We start from the raw sequence: 17,657 nt of genomic DNA, 5'->3' as shown, positions 1-17,657 counted from the left end.
TCTATCTTTGCATTATTTGTGGATTGCAATGGAAAAAATACATAAAAGGCAATTGTAGCTCTAAAATGTAAAACGCAAAGTTTTGTGTTGCGTTCCATTACGTTGGCGCAAACTACAACGGAAAGATGCCCTCGATGCAATAGTTCGCGAAAGTATTAGAAGAAAAGAATTTATATAATTTAGAGTTAGACTGTGTATATACTTTAGATTATATTCTGTGCGTGTATGTCGTCTGTGCTTATGATGAATGATTCGCTGCAATGGGAGTGAATTTACTAATATTGGATTGGACCGAATGCGGATTTGCACAATGAATTTTTATGTAATGATTTCAATGATGCAACAAATTTGTACGTATACCTTTCTTTAAATGTAAACTTGATTTATTTGAAATTAGTTTTCTATTTACTAGGCGAAATTGTGATAATCATTATCTATGTTTTTAATCAAAAATTGTCCAAGTGAAGTTTGGTATCTGGTAATTTGTGTGTAGAAGGCCTCAAACTTGCAATTCGACAATCCACCTAAGAATAGTCATTGTTATGTCGGTGGAGGTACAGAATAGTCCGTGAAATTAAGAAAATATATATATTTCTCTTTTCTTGCTTCAAATGATTCTCTAAGGCGTTCTAGACTGTTATTACCCTGGCTCATGCCAAAATAATTGCGTACAGATTGTTGATATACGTGTAGACTGATGTGCTTTCGCTTACGGGTATAAATACGCTTCCTGACGTAACCATAAAAACGACTGCGAAAACCACCAACTTGTGCTAGGTGTGTAAAAAGAAGAATGCTATCTAACCAAATCACGGAAGAAGCGTTGGCACGGAAGTTCTTACACAGAAAGTAGATGCGTTAGCGACAAGTGGTTTTAATAATAACTCCGTATTTGTAAATAGAAAATGTAGGTTTTCTATATCGTGTATAAATACTTTGCCGGTGGAAATTAGTATATTATACAATCGTCTTTAATATGCATTCACTCATTTTAACCCTAGTATAGCCTTTGTAATGGTATGACAGTTACACTTGTAAACATACATTATTGATTTCCTACAATGTATAGAAATGCTCCGAGAGTGGAAATTAAGATCTTAGACTATTCTTTTCCATGACAACTCACTCATCTTATGGCAGACTATTGTATACCAGTACCGTTATTCCGTTATTCATGACAGTAAGAGGTGGAAAAAAGAAGGCATATGTTTAGCAGAAGGGGTCCGGTTCTTTCCTCTAAAAAATGTTACAATTTTGGTAATTTCTGTTCACATTCGTTTAGTTTAGGGTAGGGTAGGTTAGGTTAGGTTAGTTTAGTTTAGTTTAGGTTAAGTTAGTTTAGTTTATGTTAGGTTATATTAGTGTAGGGGGCCCACATAATTTCCCAAAAAATGATAGAATTTCGCTTCTTTCTACTAATAGGTTAGTTTATGTTAGGTTAGGTTAGAATTGGTTACGTCTAAGTACTTGAATCATTCATTTCTCCTGTAAATTTTGTGATTTTTACGTGCTTCTGAACCCCTTGTACTAAACATACTCCGATGCAAGTACTTAGACGTAACATAACGTAACCAAATCTAACTTAACCTAACCCAATATTAATAGAAATAAGAGAAATTCTATCATTTTTCCGAAATTTATGCTGGACCCCTACACTAACATAACGTAACACAAAGTAACCTAATCTAATCTAAACTTACCTAAATTAACTTAATCTAACCTACACTAACGTATTATGAACAGAAGTTACTAAAATAGTAACATTTTTTAGAAAAAAGAGCTGGACCCCTTCTCCTAAACATAGGCCCTTGCATCATTCATTTCTCCTGTAAATTTTATGTTTTTTACGTGCTTTTGGACCCCTTCTGCTAAACATACTCCTAATACTTTACATGTAACTTCATGTTCATGCAATAACCATCACAATAGCTATGCAGATGAAGTAATTCGTTATTTACAGAAATTGACTCATATTTGTAATAGTAAAAATGTAATAGATATTAACAATTACTAGTTACTGTGTCCTGTAATCATGAAAATCGTAGTTTCTTAATTAGACCAATGAGTTTTAATCAGGGTTGGCTGGTTTAAACAGCTATTTTTTTTTTTTTTTTTAACTGTCTTATACCAAATTAGAAAAAAAGAACGAAAAATACTTTAAATCGTGGGAACTGTATGGTGACGTTTCCACATATCAAACCGTTTGCATTAGTTTTATCTCCTTTTCTTCTTTAATCAAGGCGTCCCATGTTTAATTTTGTCAAACCATAACCCTTCTTTCAAGTTAAACGAAGTAGCGGTTTGGATGTCACTTTAAGCGGAAGTCTTCTCCTTGATAACCTCGGTATTACATAAGCATGTTTAGCCTAAATATACAAAACGAAACCAAATTGTATATTTCTGCTTGCCTGAATGCCTGTTATTTTATAAAGAAATTGGCAAAATTTATCGACTGCCTATGTAGCTTCCAACATTAGCTTGGATTGGACTTTCGTTTCAATTTTATTGAATGATATCTACATACTAAATTTGTAATTTCATATCTTAGTTTTTGCGTACTGATTATGATACGTTGACCGTAAAATTTTACATGCAAAGCAATAACGGGATTTTCCCGTTATTGATTTGCATTTAAAGTAATCAGAGGATTTTCCCGGTGGCTAAGGCGGGAGTTTCCCGATTTAAGAAATTTACAGACGGGACCATCCAACTTTATAATGAAACGGAACAGTCTTGATTTCCGAATAAGCAAATATGCATATTGGTGCTCGAGTGAAGTGGATGGATCTTCCATTCTGTTGTTCCAAGTCTAAAAGGAGGACAATTTCTGTCGGATGTAAGCCTAGAAGCGGTTTGGATTCCTCTTTAAGCTTATTGGTCCCTTCTAGCATAACCCCTTTGTTTCACAATAGCACCAAGGCAAAACAAACTTATTTCTGTCCATATGTAATATAAATACACAGAGTAAATTATGCCAAATTATTTAAACCAAAAAAACCTGGTTTAAACCAAGAAAAACTGGGTTTAAACCCAAAAAAACCTGTTTTTTTTCTAAAAAGAAAACATGGTTTTTGTCAACCTTGGTTTTAGTGGGCAAAATTTATTAAATTTTGTACGTACGTTTAAGGTTATATTCCTACTTAAATTATCATTTAAACATTCATATTCTGTTGTACACATGAAAGTAAGGAACTTCGTTGTCTCACAAGAAAAATCCGTAAATCCTATTCGCGTTACATAGAAGACACTTATATATATATATATATATATATATATATATATATATATATATATATTAAGTGAAGCGTTTGTAGTATGTTTAATTCAAATTATGGTTTCACCAAATAATAATAATTTGACATTATCATGAAATCAGTCGCATTGCTTTTTGTTCCAAATTACAGTTAACTGGATAGAGACTGACCTTACGGGGAAGGCGACATGGTAGCCATCTGAAATTTTATATGAGTTCTGCATACTGCTCTTGTACTTGGATGTTCTTTTCCCAGCAGTACTCCAGTTTCTCTAATAAACTGTGGAAACAAAGAAAGGCCTGTTCCTGGGTGTGTAACGAGTTATTTACAACATCTATAACTGTCTCGTTCGTGCAGAAATGCGTGTCTTTTAAATGTGTCTTCATGGCATGGAACAGATGATAGTCTCAAGGTACTAAATCAGGTGAACAGAATTATGAATTCAAAGCCACAGATGTGAAGTTGATGTAATGTGTGGGAAGCAGTGTAGCACTTCACGTTGTTATGAGGAAAGAGAACACCGCATTCGAGATTGTCAGGAAGCTCGAACTAACTTTGTTTTTGCAGGTACATCAAACGATTTGAGTAAAAGTGTGAAGTAATTATCTATCCTTTAGGGAGAAAATCAATGAGAACACACTGTACGTCTCAAAAACCTGACGTCATCACTTTCCCCGCAAAAGGTTGACAATGAAACTTGTTTGGCGAAGAAAACAAGGAATATTTCCACTGTTGACTGCTATTTTATCTCTGGGTTGAAATGATGAGACTTCACGCATGCATTGCATCTGAAAACTATCGTTGGCGTGTTTAGTCAGTTGTCAAGCTTAGGGACATCCAGTACACATCCACCTTGCCTATCTCCAATTAGTCGTGAATAATGATATGTACGCTCTTCTTAGAAATGCGTAGACATGTTGCAATAGTTTGCTATTGTCGATTAAAACACTCCATGGGCACGCGTTCGAGATTCATCTGTGAGGGACTCTTGTTTACATTTCACTTATTAACTCAACTTCATTGTTGCATAGACAATGTCCTTTACGGTGTTTTGCATGTCCTCACGAATTTTTTGGCCGTTCAATACTTTGAGAAGAGATACCAAATCACTGCACAATTGGCGATACGGTTCTTAATTACGGGCGGGTCATTCCTCGGCAAGGGGACCAACGGTCCCAGCTCGATCACTTCCAGAGGTCATAAGTTAAAATAAAATATGGTGAGAAGGTTTATATTGTCTTTGATAGCTATATACCAAAGGTCAGTTGAATATCTGCATTGGTTACATGTGTATGGCCTTTCTAAGAGAAGCCATTCATCTTCGCTCCACGTACAAAGGTGCTAAGTTTGGTAGTTGGCGTAGTTGTAGTCAATATATAAACCTCGTATACGTGGGCAAATTTTGACGCTCATTCTATGTATGTTACTAATTAGCTGTTTAACCATATCTCAGTGTAGATACAATTAGAGTTTTAAATAGTTTTCAAAAATGGTATATCTTTTTTTAAAGTACTCTTTTCTAAAGATAAATAATACCAATCGCCGTTTTATTTTTAAAGGAAGTTTTTTAAACGAATGTATGTGAAAGAATAATGCTTTTGAATGTTTTGAGGTTAGTTTCTAATGTAGATTTACACAATAAAAAAGAGGAAAATAACAATGAAATTTTAACCTACGCCCCCTACATTTTGTGTAACTAATTTAATGAACAAGTAACAGTGTCAAGTGTACACCACGTGAAGGAGTTTGGGTTGTATGGCGTGATATTATTTCAATTGATATTGAAACTGGAAGTGGTAGTAAATTTTTATCAGTTCTGTTTTAGTAGGGAGATTATAGTGGAGATAGAATATATTCTTGGAACGCTTAATTGATAGAATATATTCCTGGGACGTTAATTGATTGAAGAAAACCTCTTTTCGCTATCTACACTGTTCTTACTCTAAAGCGATCACCTATAAAACCGGAACATTTTGATTTCTGCCACTTCCGTTAAGAGAGAGAATGAAGGTGGTAAACAGAGATGATGATCCCGATTCCTAGAACTCTAAACTGATCCTCCCAAAAAGGCACTTCTCACTATGTTATCGTTTTTGCTCTATATAGATCAATATTGAAACTAAAAGTTGTAATTAATTTCTATCATTCCTGATTTTAGCTCAGAGTTTAGGACGGAGAAAAATGTTTTTGGAACGCTTAATCGATTGTAGAAAACTGCTTCTCGCTAACTATTTCTGGTTTTCTTATGTAGTGACCAATGTAAAACCACAAATCATTGATTACTAACACTTTCGGTTTGAGTATAACTTCAGTCAATGAACCATATTCCTAATTTTTGATCTTCTACATCCTGAGCAAAATTGATGGGTTATCCAACAACTATTTCTTGAGATATTTTTCTCTCAGATTGACGGGCGCATAGAATAATGAAAGTTGTAGTGAATTTCTATGACTTCCAGTCTTAATGGAGGGTTAAAGATGGAGATGAAATGTATATTTGGGACGCTTAATCTATTGGAAGAAAACACGTCTCGCTATCTATTACCGCTTTTGATCTATAATCAAAGTATAAACCAGAAATGGTTGATTTCTAACATCTCTGGTTTGAATGTTACATTCATCGAGAACTCGATTCCTAGATTTTGATCCTATATATTCTGGATAAAAATCATGTGCTTCATTAAGTAGTACAGATTTTCTCTTGGACGGACAGAGACGGCTGCTGGATAATGATGGCCTGAAATAGCTGTTGGAATAAATCCGCACCATATCATTGAATAATTGTCCAATTAACTCCATAGCACCATTCGGCTTCTGACCCTCATACAGAGTTTGAATCAAGCTTTTTCACAAAGGAGGAGGACTTTTCTAGATATATATCTAAGTTTTTTTTTTCCTCAATGAGGTAAGAAACATGAAATGAAGGAAATATTTCCCTGGCAATGGAGAAATCCCCCTCATTCCCCGGTTAATTCGACACTTGCTCGTATAGTATTTAGTGTAAAATACTGTAAATGATATAATTAAAACACATTTCTACTTGTCCAGATATCTTTCAGATAGTGTTTGGGTAAGAGTTAATCTGAAAAGAAGCAATGGACTTATTGCACTTAAAAACAATCTGAAAAAAAAAAAAGACAAAATATCACGTTTTTTACAGCACTAAATACAACTCTGGAAAGTTAACAAAAGAGTCTTTACGCAATTCGAGGAGCCATCGTTGAACACACCATGACTACATTATGAATGTACCAGTTCAATCAGAGCTTGGAGGCATGATTTCTACCTATGATGCCAATGTGTGAAGTCAGTTCAGTTGTTACTGTCCAACTAGATCCAAAGATATGCACGTGCAAAGTTGGTCAAAATCTCGTAGATGCAAAATTTTTGGGTATCTTTGCGGGGTAATATCTCAACTATATATCCTCCAATATTATTTTTATTCCCATGGCTGGAGAGAGCATGCTTTAAGCTTTAAAAGCCATAGATTAATTTTTAAACCCTGTGTCTTAATGAATAACAAAAATGTCTCAAAAGTTGTACATGTGATTCTTCGTGAAAATTTGTGTAAGATTTATCTATTCGTTGAATATAGGGCGACGCAAGGTCATCAAAAATTATTTGGGTTGTACTAAACATGCTTAACAGTAGATATGCGTATCGATTTAAAACATAAACATAACACTAAAATTAATAGAAACATACATAGTAAATTTGCGAAACATGTAATATACTGAACAGTCTGTTCCATTTTGGGCTAGATAGAAGTGCAATCCGTGTCTCGGTCAGATTCTGGATAAGTTTCTTGCTGATGATGATGGTGTATCTAAGGTCATAAATATTTGCTGCTTTGGAGTCCATCTTGAAAAAATAATGATTTAAAAAAAAAAAAAAAAAAAAAATTAAATCACTTCAACGTGATTTTTTTAAAGAGTATACAATTTAAATGAAACTCTTTTGGCTGATAATCTGTCAGTTCGTATCATAATTGTGTGTATGATCGCGCATAATTTCGACATATGTGCACCAATTTTGTTGATTTACTTTTTGTCTAAGAAAGTATATTCACGCGATAGTTTCATATATATTTCATTAGGATTTGTTGATAAGTCATCAAACTTAGACCATGAAGCTCTTTAACGGTTGATAGTATAATTAACCGACGTCATTGTGCACATGTTCATGCATAACTTCAACACAGATGCATTAATTTTGATTTTTCTGTTTTACTCTCAAACTTTCTCACAGGTTTCATACAAATATTATCAGAATCTACCTAGGTAAGAACAGTCTTTGGAGTTGGATCGTGTGGATATATATTTGATCACATATATTTTCTAGGCTGACTCATTTTGTAGGGAATTAGTGCCCTGCTTTTCGTTTAGGTGTCTAACTAAACTAATGGGGTTACGAAAATGTGAAAAAATTAAACTTTTGTCAGGGAAATAGGTAATCTTTGTCAGAGAAAGTCAGAAAAAGCAAGTTTACAAAAATCTCTGAAAACCCTGTATTAGAATATTGAAGAACACTTTGCTTTTTTAACATATTTTACAGGTTATTGAATATTACAACATGTAGTCGTATGTGGCACTCACCCTGTTTTATATATTTATTTTCTTTTAGTTCTCTATAGTATACTGGCTTTTCTGGCTATAGTATAAGCAGAATACTGGAAGTATTGGAAATATCCAAGTCAATTCCAGTAGACACCTGATGAGCAAGCCGGACTCTATTTATGATTATATTAGTCTATCTTTCCACAACTTGTAACTAGAAAAATTAACACCGTATATTTGTTGTACACTCTTATCAATTCTATTCAACACTTCTGAGTTTACATGCAGACAAACTCATTGACTTAACCTTTTTAGCTTCTTTTTTATGTCCAACCACTGTCAGTTGTTTAAACTTGTTTTAGGGCATTTCAAAATTGTAGAATAAATGTCATTTACCCCATTGTGCACTCCAAGCGCTAAAATTGTTTGTTGCCTCTGTAAAATCCACTGTGTTCTTTGCCAATACAAAACTCCTATGTATAATATTCACTCTTAATCACTTGAACCTTTGTTCCTATAATTAAACAGTCGTACCCCACTTGATGTTAACTGAACTAGTTTCTACACAGGCAACAAACATTAGCATTGATATGGCAACATAGATTTTTACGGAAGCCGTAGTTTCCAAGACATTTTGTGACATTTTTTAAGTGCAACTATTAGAAAACAAGACTCAGAATTAAAACAAGCAACAAGAGTGTTGAGGTTCAGATCAGCTCGTATAAGACTGTTTAAACGTTTGGAGAAGGGGAGGGCGGGAAGGTTAAATGCTCAATTGTGAATTTTGTACATAGGAGTTTTCAAACATAAAGAGTGACTGAATTGATATTTTTGGCCTCTTCGTGCACGATGGAAGTAAGTGATATTTATTGTACAATTTTGTAGTACCTTAAAACAGGTTTAAGCAACTGACAGCAGTTAGACATAAGGAAGTAACTCAATAGGTTTGTTTGCATACAAACTCAGAAGTGTTGAATGGAATTGACAGGAATATACCACGGTACTTGGTGCCAGTTTTTCCGTTTAGAGGTTCTGAAATGATATAGTAATCATAAAAGATTTGGCTTGCGTCATGCATGTACTTAACAGTGGTTCTAGGGAGAACCGAAATATTATGTAAAATGATGTCCTTTTAAATCTATTATAATAACAAGATTATAAAATATTTTGTTCAGATCGTCTGTGATTGGAGAATATATTCCCTGTTGAATACAGCGAATAATAAATCCTAAATAGGAGTGGCAGTCAGAAGTACAAGATATGATTTTGAGTTTAGAACTATGAATACATAGCACAGTTTAGAGTATATGGGAAATTGAAGTTAGGAAGCTTGAGCTGGAAATCTAGTAGTACACCCTGTTTCAAAAAGAATATACGTATTTCGAATGCATATATTTATTAAATTTTAAGACATACGAATATGAAATTTTACACACATATTTACGAACCTCTCAAGTTCAAATTACAGTTCAAAGTTCAAATTACAGATGTTCAATATGTTCTCCATCAGCGACACGAACATATGTTCTCCATCAGCGACACGAACAATATCACATCGATACTCAAATTCCTCCCTTACTCCGGCAAGCATGTCCTGTGTCACTGATGTTATGGCAGTATGGATCCGGTTCTTCAATTCTTCCAAGTTCTGTGGGAGTGGTGGTACATAAACGTTGTCTTTAACGAAACCCCACAGGAAGAAGTCACAGGGTGTCAAATCCAATGACCGTGGAGGCCAGCTGAGACATGCTAATTCGCCAGCTCCTTGACGACCAATCCAACGGTTCGGTAGAGTTTCATTCAGATATTCACGCACTTGGCGACTCCAGTGAGTGGGTGCCCCGTATCGTTGAAAAATGAAGTTGTTTTCGTGCAGCCTCGGAAACAACCAGTTTTGTAACAGCGAGATACTGCTGACTGTTAACCGTGTTTCCCTTAAAGAAGAATGGGCCGTAAACAGATGATCGGGTTATCGCACAAAACACATTGACTTTGGGCGAATCTCGTACATGTTCAATACTGCATGTGGGTTCTGTAGGCCCGAAATTCGAACATTTTGTTTGTTTACCTGACCACTAACACGGAAAGTCGCTTCATCACTGAACACGATGCGTTGTGCTAAGGTATTATCATTGTCAATAGCATCCAGAATCTCGTTACAAAATGCCACACGTTTGCGTTTGTCATCAGGACGCAGAGCTTTTAACAACTGTAACTTGTACGGCTTCATAATCAACCGACGTCTCAAAACACGCCAAATTGTTGTTGTCGGCACTTGTAACTTCTGACTGGCACGACGAGTTGATTTTGAAAGACTACGATTGAAAGCAGTTTTAATTCGTGCAACATTTTCTTCAGGAACACGAGGGCGGCCAGGACTCTTTCCTTTACATACACATCCTGAATCTACAAACTGTCGATACCATCTGCGAATGTTCCACCCATTCGAAGAATCAATTTGGTACGTCAGCCTGAAACATCTTTGCACTGTAATCACGGAATTGCACTTCGCAAACTCGAGAACACAAAATGATTTCTGCTGCGGAGTAGCCATTTTAAACATATGACGGTTACCAAGCAAATCAGAAGACAACTGACATCTAGAAGCTATTAATATAAAGTAGGCTATGTATTCGTTTCTCCAATAGCCGAGCCGAGGCGCAGCGATCGATAGTTTGGCCAAAATAATTCTTCGTAATACATATATTCTTTTTGAAACAGGGTGTAGTTCTACCATGTAACAATGTGATATCCCTAATCCACATTATGTCTCCATTACTTATATGTTCACTTGTACACAACAATTAATAATATTCTTTCTATACAAAGCACTTTTTGACTTTTTATAGTGTCAGAAAGCTATAGGTTTATGTGTGTATGTATGAAGTGGAAATAAAGGGCCTTTTAACCGAGACCTCGGTTAAATTATGGTCTCAAAAGTATTAGATTTCAAACATTGAAGCCATAATGCCCCACTACTAAATATTATGGAATTAGATACTTTTAGTGAATAAAAAAGTGAGAAGATTAGATGAAATTTGAAATAATGTATGTTACTGTATCATTATTATTGTTGATAACAACATTTTGTTAAGTCCTTATGATGTATTTGGTACATGAATATATAGGTTGAATATATAATCGCTACCTTATAAGAATCTCTAAGAACCATAAACAGCACTTTAACATTATTTATTAGGTATTTTGTATCCTTTGGTGTGATTACTTGTTTCATTACTTTTCGGACTCGCAGTACCTTATTATATCTTTTTAAATTAATTTTATTTATTACTCAACACTATTATGTCACATCGCCCAGAAATTTAATATTATAATGCATCCCTATTTATGTATTATCCTGAAATTTTCCTTTTTGGCTAATATTATATTTAGAGCATTTTTTGCCAGCCGAACTTATATACGACTGGCAGAATTCCCGTTCTTCACACGGAAAGAATACGTTTCATTTTAAAGATAAAGGGATAAATTTGTATTTAAACGACATCAGAAGTGTCACTGTTCGTCTCAGGGACCCCGAAAACTGAGATTCGACACTAATATCAGTCATTTTCAAACCCCCCCCCCCCCCCCCAAAGTTGTATCGTGAAAGTAAAATGATAAAAACACTTCCAGGCTCGAACCTCATTTATATTGAAAATTTGATCGAGATCGGTCGGATGGTTCAAGATTATTAAGTTTCATATATATAATATGAACAATTCTTTCGTAACAATTTTTATAGAGGTGGTTAGTGAGTACTTCAGATTGTATGCCTATAACCAAACTGCCTGTACAAAAATTGTAGTGTGAATACCTTAGGATTCTGAAACTTATTCTTTTGGTTAGAGCACATATTAGTTCCTAAGTCAAATCTTGACCTGACTACGGTATGTCCCATAGTTTTCGAGGTATGGACCTTTTAAGTTCATTTTTTCATGTTTTTGGCAGCCTCTAACTCCGAAAGGAAGCATTTGTGCACCCAGGTTGATCTATACTTTTTGTCTTATCTTGATGTCAGGAATCACCTCCCAAACGTTGTCGGTGTTGTTTTGAAACACTATATATATATATACATACCCTCCCCCTCTCCTACGTCGCACCGTCAAAATGAAATAATGAAAACACTCCCAGGCCCGAACCTCATCAGTGTTGAAAATTTGATCGAGATTGGTCTCGTGATTCAAGAGATATTAAGTTTCATTTATTATATATATATATATATATATATATATATATATATATATATATATATATTCACCCTCTCCTACGTCACACCGTCAAAGTAAAATGATAAAAACACTCCCAGGCCCGAACCTCATCAGTGTTGAAAATTTGATCGAGATTGGTCTCGTGATTCAAGAGATATTAAGTTTCATTTATTTATATATATATATATTCACCCTCTCCTACGTCACACCGTCAAAGTAAAATGATAAAAAACACTTCCAGGCCCGAACCTCATCAGTGTTGAAAACTTGATCGAGATCGGTCGGTAGTTCAAGAGTTTTAAAGTCACGAAAATAGTCACTTTCATGTTTATATATATATTATACATTATGGACATTAATGTTATCGTTATAAGCAGAGGCTTCTCTTCTCCCAGAATCACTTATAAAAACTATAAAACAATCTTATTTTTGACCACATTTATAAATTATTTTACTAGTTAACTCTCTCTGCTAGTTTGACATATTTTATTTACTTTATTTATTTATTTATTTATTGCATTTCTTCTCTTCTAGTGTTGTCTTATGCTGTTGCTACTGAGACAAAATCCCGGGTCATCGTTTTCTCTCTTTCTATATCGCATTTGTAAAGAATGGAAGGAGAAGCATCTGAGGATTCCTCGGAGCTCAGGCTCCAGTTACGGGTGAAAGAAGAACCTGAAGACTATTTAGCAGAAAATGTCATCAGCTGTATGGAACTAGTTTTTACAGAAAGCCAAGGGAGTATATCGATAAGTGATGGCAGTGACAAAAATCGTGAAGAAGGTTCCAATAATGAGGAAACGGCTGAGAAACCCGGTTCTAAGGAGTCATCGAAATGTAGAAAGACCAAGTCGAAGAGAAAGAGGAAGTCTGTAACGTTAGAGAGTGATGATGACAAGATAGTGTACAGAATTAAAACAGAGATAGAGAGTGGCGAACAACTGGATGATTATAGTGATAATTGGTAAGTTAGTACGTAGATAGTAATGGTCTATGAAGTTAGCTAGAATGATGTAACAGCTTGAATAATGTTCCTTTCATATATTTTACCCGATATTTCCAGTACTTCCCACGGGTGCTATTTGGGGCTAAGGCTTAATTAAGACTGTCCTCTATGCTGATCTTCACATATTTATATTATAACAAACAGTGGTGTGAAAATGTATATACAAACTCTTTGTGTATTATAAGAGTGCACTAATCCTAAATCTCGCTTATTATATATATATATATATATATATATATATATATATTAGTATCTAGTGTTGTAGTGTTTTGAGGCACACGGTAGCTCAGTGGTAGAGCGCTTGCATCTGGTACGTGGGGTCGATGGTTTGATCCCCGGCCAAGTAAGGTTGTGGTAGACAACATCGTGTTCGTGGGTTTTCTTGAGATACTCCCTTTTCCTCCAACGTTTCATTCACCCATTCTTCCATCATCATTCATTTGCTTTAATCATCGTCTCCCTTGCCCGAAAGGGCATAAGCGTGGGACGGTAAACTGAGGTATTTCATTTTTTTGTAATCTTTTGCGTTGCATATGTCTTCAAACACTATGTAAATTCACAAAACGAAATGCATGTACAAGAATTTAAACCTGTATGCCCAGCTCGCGCCAAATGGACTTTGTGATGGACAAACACCGTATTGCGTGGGTTTTCTCGTTTACTCCCACTTTATTCATTCCACCATTTCATTCATTTTTCGTCAGTTCTGTCACCTTTAGACTAGCCGGCATAACCGTGGAACGAAAAACTGAGATATTTCATTTTTCAAGAAACCGGTATGTATTATAATATATATATAAACTAACTATTATATGAAGTATATGAAGAGTTTGTATATACAGCGGACTCTCGATAATTCGTACAATAATGTAATCGTGATAAAAAAAAATCGTGAATAAATTAAACTTTTGAAGTTTCTGTTTGGATAATTCGAAGTAATTGCAGTGCAGTAATTTTTAGTATTTTGACAGATTGCAAACAGAAGAATTCAGTTTCAACTAGTTTTCAATTATCCAGAGGCAACCGTAAGGAAAAGTGACTCAAAAGCACACTCAATCTGATGATGGTAAAGAAAGTGAAGATAGACGATGAAGTAAAGAAAGAGTGTGTTTTAAATTCATATCATGCTTCCGAAATGGTTGAAGATTTAAGATGATTTATTAAACGTTAGCCAATTGTTATCACTGACATATTTCACGCAATAAATGGAATTTGAGATTTTAATGGCCGTCTCTAATAATCAAATGAGCGCAATCTAAGATCAGGAAGTTCGTTAAGTGATATACAGATAAATAAGTATCTTACTCGTGTATGTTGTTTTATGTGTTAATTCCTCATTATGATACTGCACTTAATCCATGGTACGTGTGTCCAGTGGGAGTAAATGTGTAATTTATATGGGAGGAAATATCATCTGTTTGTAATATTGGATCACGTAAATAATATTACGCTGCCTTAATGGTAAAATCTACTACACATTGATTATTGTTCTTCGCGTACAGCAATTTTGCTTGCTTGATTTTAGGTATGTTTTTTGGGATATTTCGAAGTTTGCATAATTGGAATATTTTTCGTGTTCCCGTGGAACTCCAATTATAAAGCCTTCTGTATATTTTTCACACCAGTGTTTGTGAAACTAGCATAGAGGATAGTCTTAAGCCTTAGCCCTGAAGAAGAGTACCTATGGGAAGTACTGGAAATATTGGCTAAAAGTACATAAAAAGGTACGTTATTCACGTTAGTTATTATTATAATGTGTTCCATATGCTCAATTATTAGTTAGATAGTAATAGTCTATGAAGTTAGACAGTAGTGATCTTTGAAGTTAGATAGTAGCGGTCTCTAAAATTAGTAAATGCCACGAAATTGAAAGGCAGTCATAACTGATTGATAGAAAAAAAAATAATACTGTGAGAGCTTCCTTGTGGGTAAATGGTTAGCGTTCGCACTTTCATGACGGGAGACCTGGGTTTGATTTCAAGTAGGATTAGATTATTTATTAAGCTGTAGCTCATATAAACTTTGTACTGAAAAGGAACCTGAAACTCAAACTAAAGGTAGAAGAAATTATCGATTTATCATTATAATTCATTCCATGTCAGTCATTGTGGAATGTACTGGAGAAATATACTACTTGATGAAATACAAATCAAGTATATCTTCACTTTACAATATAACAGAACTTCCTTATTACTAAATGATTAGTGTGTTTGATTTTCTTGCGGGAGATTAGGTTCCTATTTCCATTGTGAGAGCTCTATTTATTCGTGATGATGAGATTCGATTCGATTCGTGTTGATTTTTCCTTTGAATCAAATCCCATCTTAAACTGGTAAGTCGACGCCTTATGTAATCTCTTATCCTGAAAAGGAGCACTAACAGCGTAATAAATGATCACATAAAAGAGTGGTTTTGTTAGTTCTCCTGAAGTGTACTTCCAAAAATTACGCATTTTTTTCACTCCTTACTAAGGAAAAGGCGAAGATTATACTTTTTAGACTCTTGTTTGCATTACTAGGGAGGATTTTATCACTCATAAGAAGGAGAAAAGGAAAATGTACGACACGCATCCAGAAAGTAACTTTCCTACGCGTCCCATACCTAGGAAACCGTATGTTCCGCGAAGAGACTGCGTACACGTGAGAGAGTAAGGTCCTAGCATGGCGGAACTTCCCTAGGGCTCTCAGTAGCATCATGGTAGTGGTTGAAGAAGAACTTTCCATTCCAGCTCGCCGTGTGTGAAGTGCGAACATACAAGTTTTTGAATGCACAGGGCATAGCGCCGATTGAAATCCATCGTCTGTTGTGCCAGGTCTATGGGCCTAACGTCATGAGGAAGCAGGTGGTGCGTTGCTGGTGTAGACAATTTACAGCAGGACGTCAAAATGTGCATGATGAGGAGCGCACTGGGAGGCCAACCGTCATCACAGACGACCTTGTGGACCTTGTTCGGGAATGCATTCCGTCGCCTCACAATAACAGAACTCAGCGGTCAGTTCCCGCAGATTTCCCGCTACTTATTGCACACCATTGTCACGGAGCGCCTGTTGTTCAATAATTTATGTGCCAGGTGTGTGTCAAAGCAACTGACTCCAGAACACAAAGCAAGGCGCATGGGGTCAGCATTGACATTTTTGCAACAATACCACGATGATGGAGAAGAGTTTCTGGACCGGATCATCACAGGGGATGAAACGTGGGTTGCTTACAACACTCCAGAAACCAAGCAGCAGTCAATGCATTGGCATCACAGTGGGTCTCCCTGCAAGATGAAATTCAAACAGACGGTGCCCGCGCGGAAAGTGCTGGGACAGACGGGGAATTCTCCTTGTCGAATTCCTAACCAGATGTGAGACAGTGAGTGCTGAGCGTACTGCGAAACACTGCGGAAATTGAGACGGGCCATTCAGAACAAACAGCATGGGATGCTTATGCTGCACGATAATGCCCGCCCACACACAGCTCGCCAGATAACAGATCTCCTGCAGCAGTTCGGCTGGAACATTTTGGATCGTCCACCTCGCTCCGAGCGATTACCATCTGTTCTTACACCTCAAGAAATTCTTGTCGGGTCAGCATCAGCATTTTCACAATGACGGAAAGGCGGAGGAGGTTGTTAAATAGTAGTTCCACTCTCAGGCGGCCGAGTTCTATTACACAGGCATAGACAAGTTGGTCCTACTGTATGACAATTGTCTGAAATCCGGTTTTGAATATGTTGAAAAATAGCTAAATGCATCCTGTGTCTGGTACAATAAATGTTTCCATTCAATTGTGTTTCTGTTCAAGGCCTTTGGGAAAGTTGCTTTCTGAATGCACTTCATATTTTTAGAAAGACGTTTATAGTCTTTCTGTAGATAAATAATCATATTCTGCATATAATCAATCAGTTTGGCTGATTAAATATTGACGAGAGTTGTTTAAATATTGACGAGAGTTGTTCAGTGGGGGCTCATCCTGTTAGGATTTTAAAAGAAGGATATAAACATAAAATTTGGAAGAGTACGTCCATGGGGGCTCATCCTTTCAGGATTTTACGAGGGGTGCATTAGAAAGTTCATGGCCTAACCTACAAAATTAGAAAATATTTGTATAAGTTAGGTTTTATTTTCCTACGTAATCCCCCTCGACCAAGATACATTTACTCGACTTCTCAGGTAACGCTTCTATACCAATTTTAAGAAAATAACTCGTCGAGCCCTGCAAAATATCCCAGTACAGCATTTTTCACCTCTGCATATTTTTGATTGTTAATGATTGCTTGTTGTGTAGAGCCTTCCTATTTCAAATGTGCCCCTGCTGGCGCTGCTGTCGATATGTGTTTTCCCGTACATCGCTCAAAAGAGGAGGGACAAGTTGCTATTGCCGAGATTTTTCAATAGTTGGATACGGACAGCGTTGCCACAATTAATTATTTCACGCACTTCGCTATGCACTGTCCTGTTAGCCATTCTGAGTACTCTACGATCTTCATTTGTCAAGACCAAACGACTGAATGACAAATTGGCAACACAGCCGAAGTCATTCACTTCTTTCCCCAAAGCAAAGGGAAGGTTTGTTCCGTAAGAGGTTGGTAGCGGTGGAACTAAAGTATGTTTCACATATTTTTCGAGGGCACACTTGAAATTGGAAG

The 17,657-nt window shown here is 35.9% G+C and overlaps 1 protein-coding gene across 1 annotated transcript in view; it reads left to right on the top strand.

Moving 5' to 3' along the window:
• Positions 1-217: 217 nt before the first annotated feature.
• Positions 218-17,657, top strand: part of LOC145671131 (uncharacterized) — a 38,117-nt gene continuing 20,677 nt past the window's right edge. The window contains exons 1-2 of the mRNA XM_081739929.1: positions 218-350; positions 12,553-12,982. Of these exons, the coding sequence (XP_081596055.1) occupies positions 12,630-12,982 (353 nt within the window). The 5' untranslated portion in view covers positions 218-350; positions 12,553-12,629. The remainder of the gene's footprint in view (positions 351-12,552; positions 12,983-17,657) is intronic.

The sequence above is a fragment of the Thermobia domestica genome, chromosome 15, assembly GCF_964235325.1.
Source record: "Thermobia domestica chromosome 15, izTheDome1.hap1.1, whole genome shotgun sequence".
NCBI classification, from domain to species: domain Eukaryota; kingdom Metazoa; phylum Arthropoda; class Insecta; order Zygentoma; family Lepismatidae; genus Thermobia; species Thermobia domestica.
Note: the sequence above shows the minus strand (reverse complement) of the source record. Positions and strands in the feature narration are given on the sequence as shown.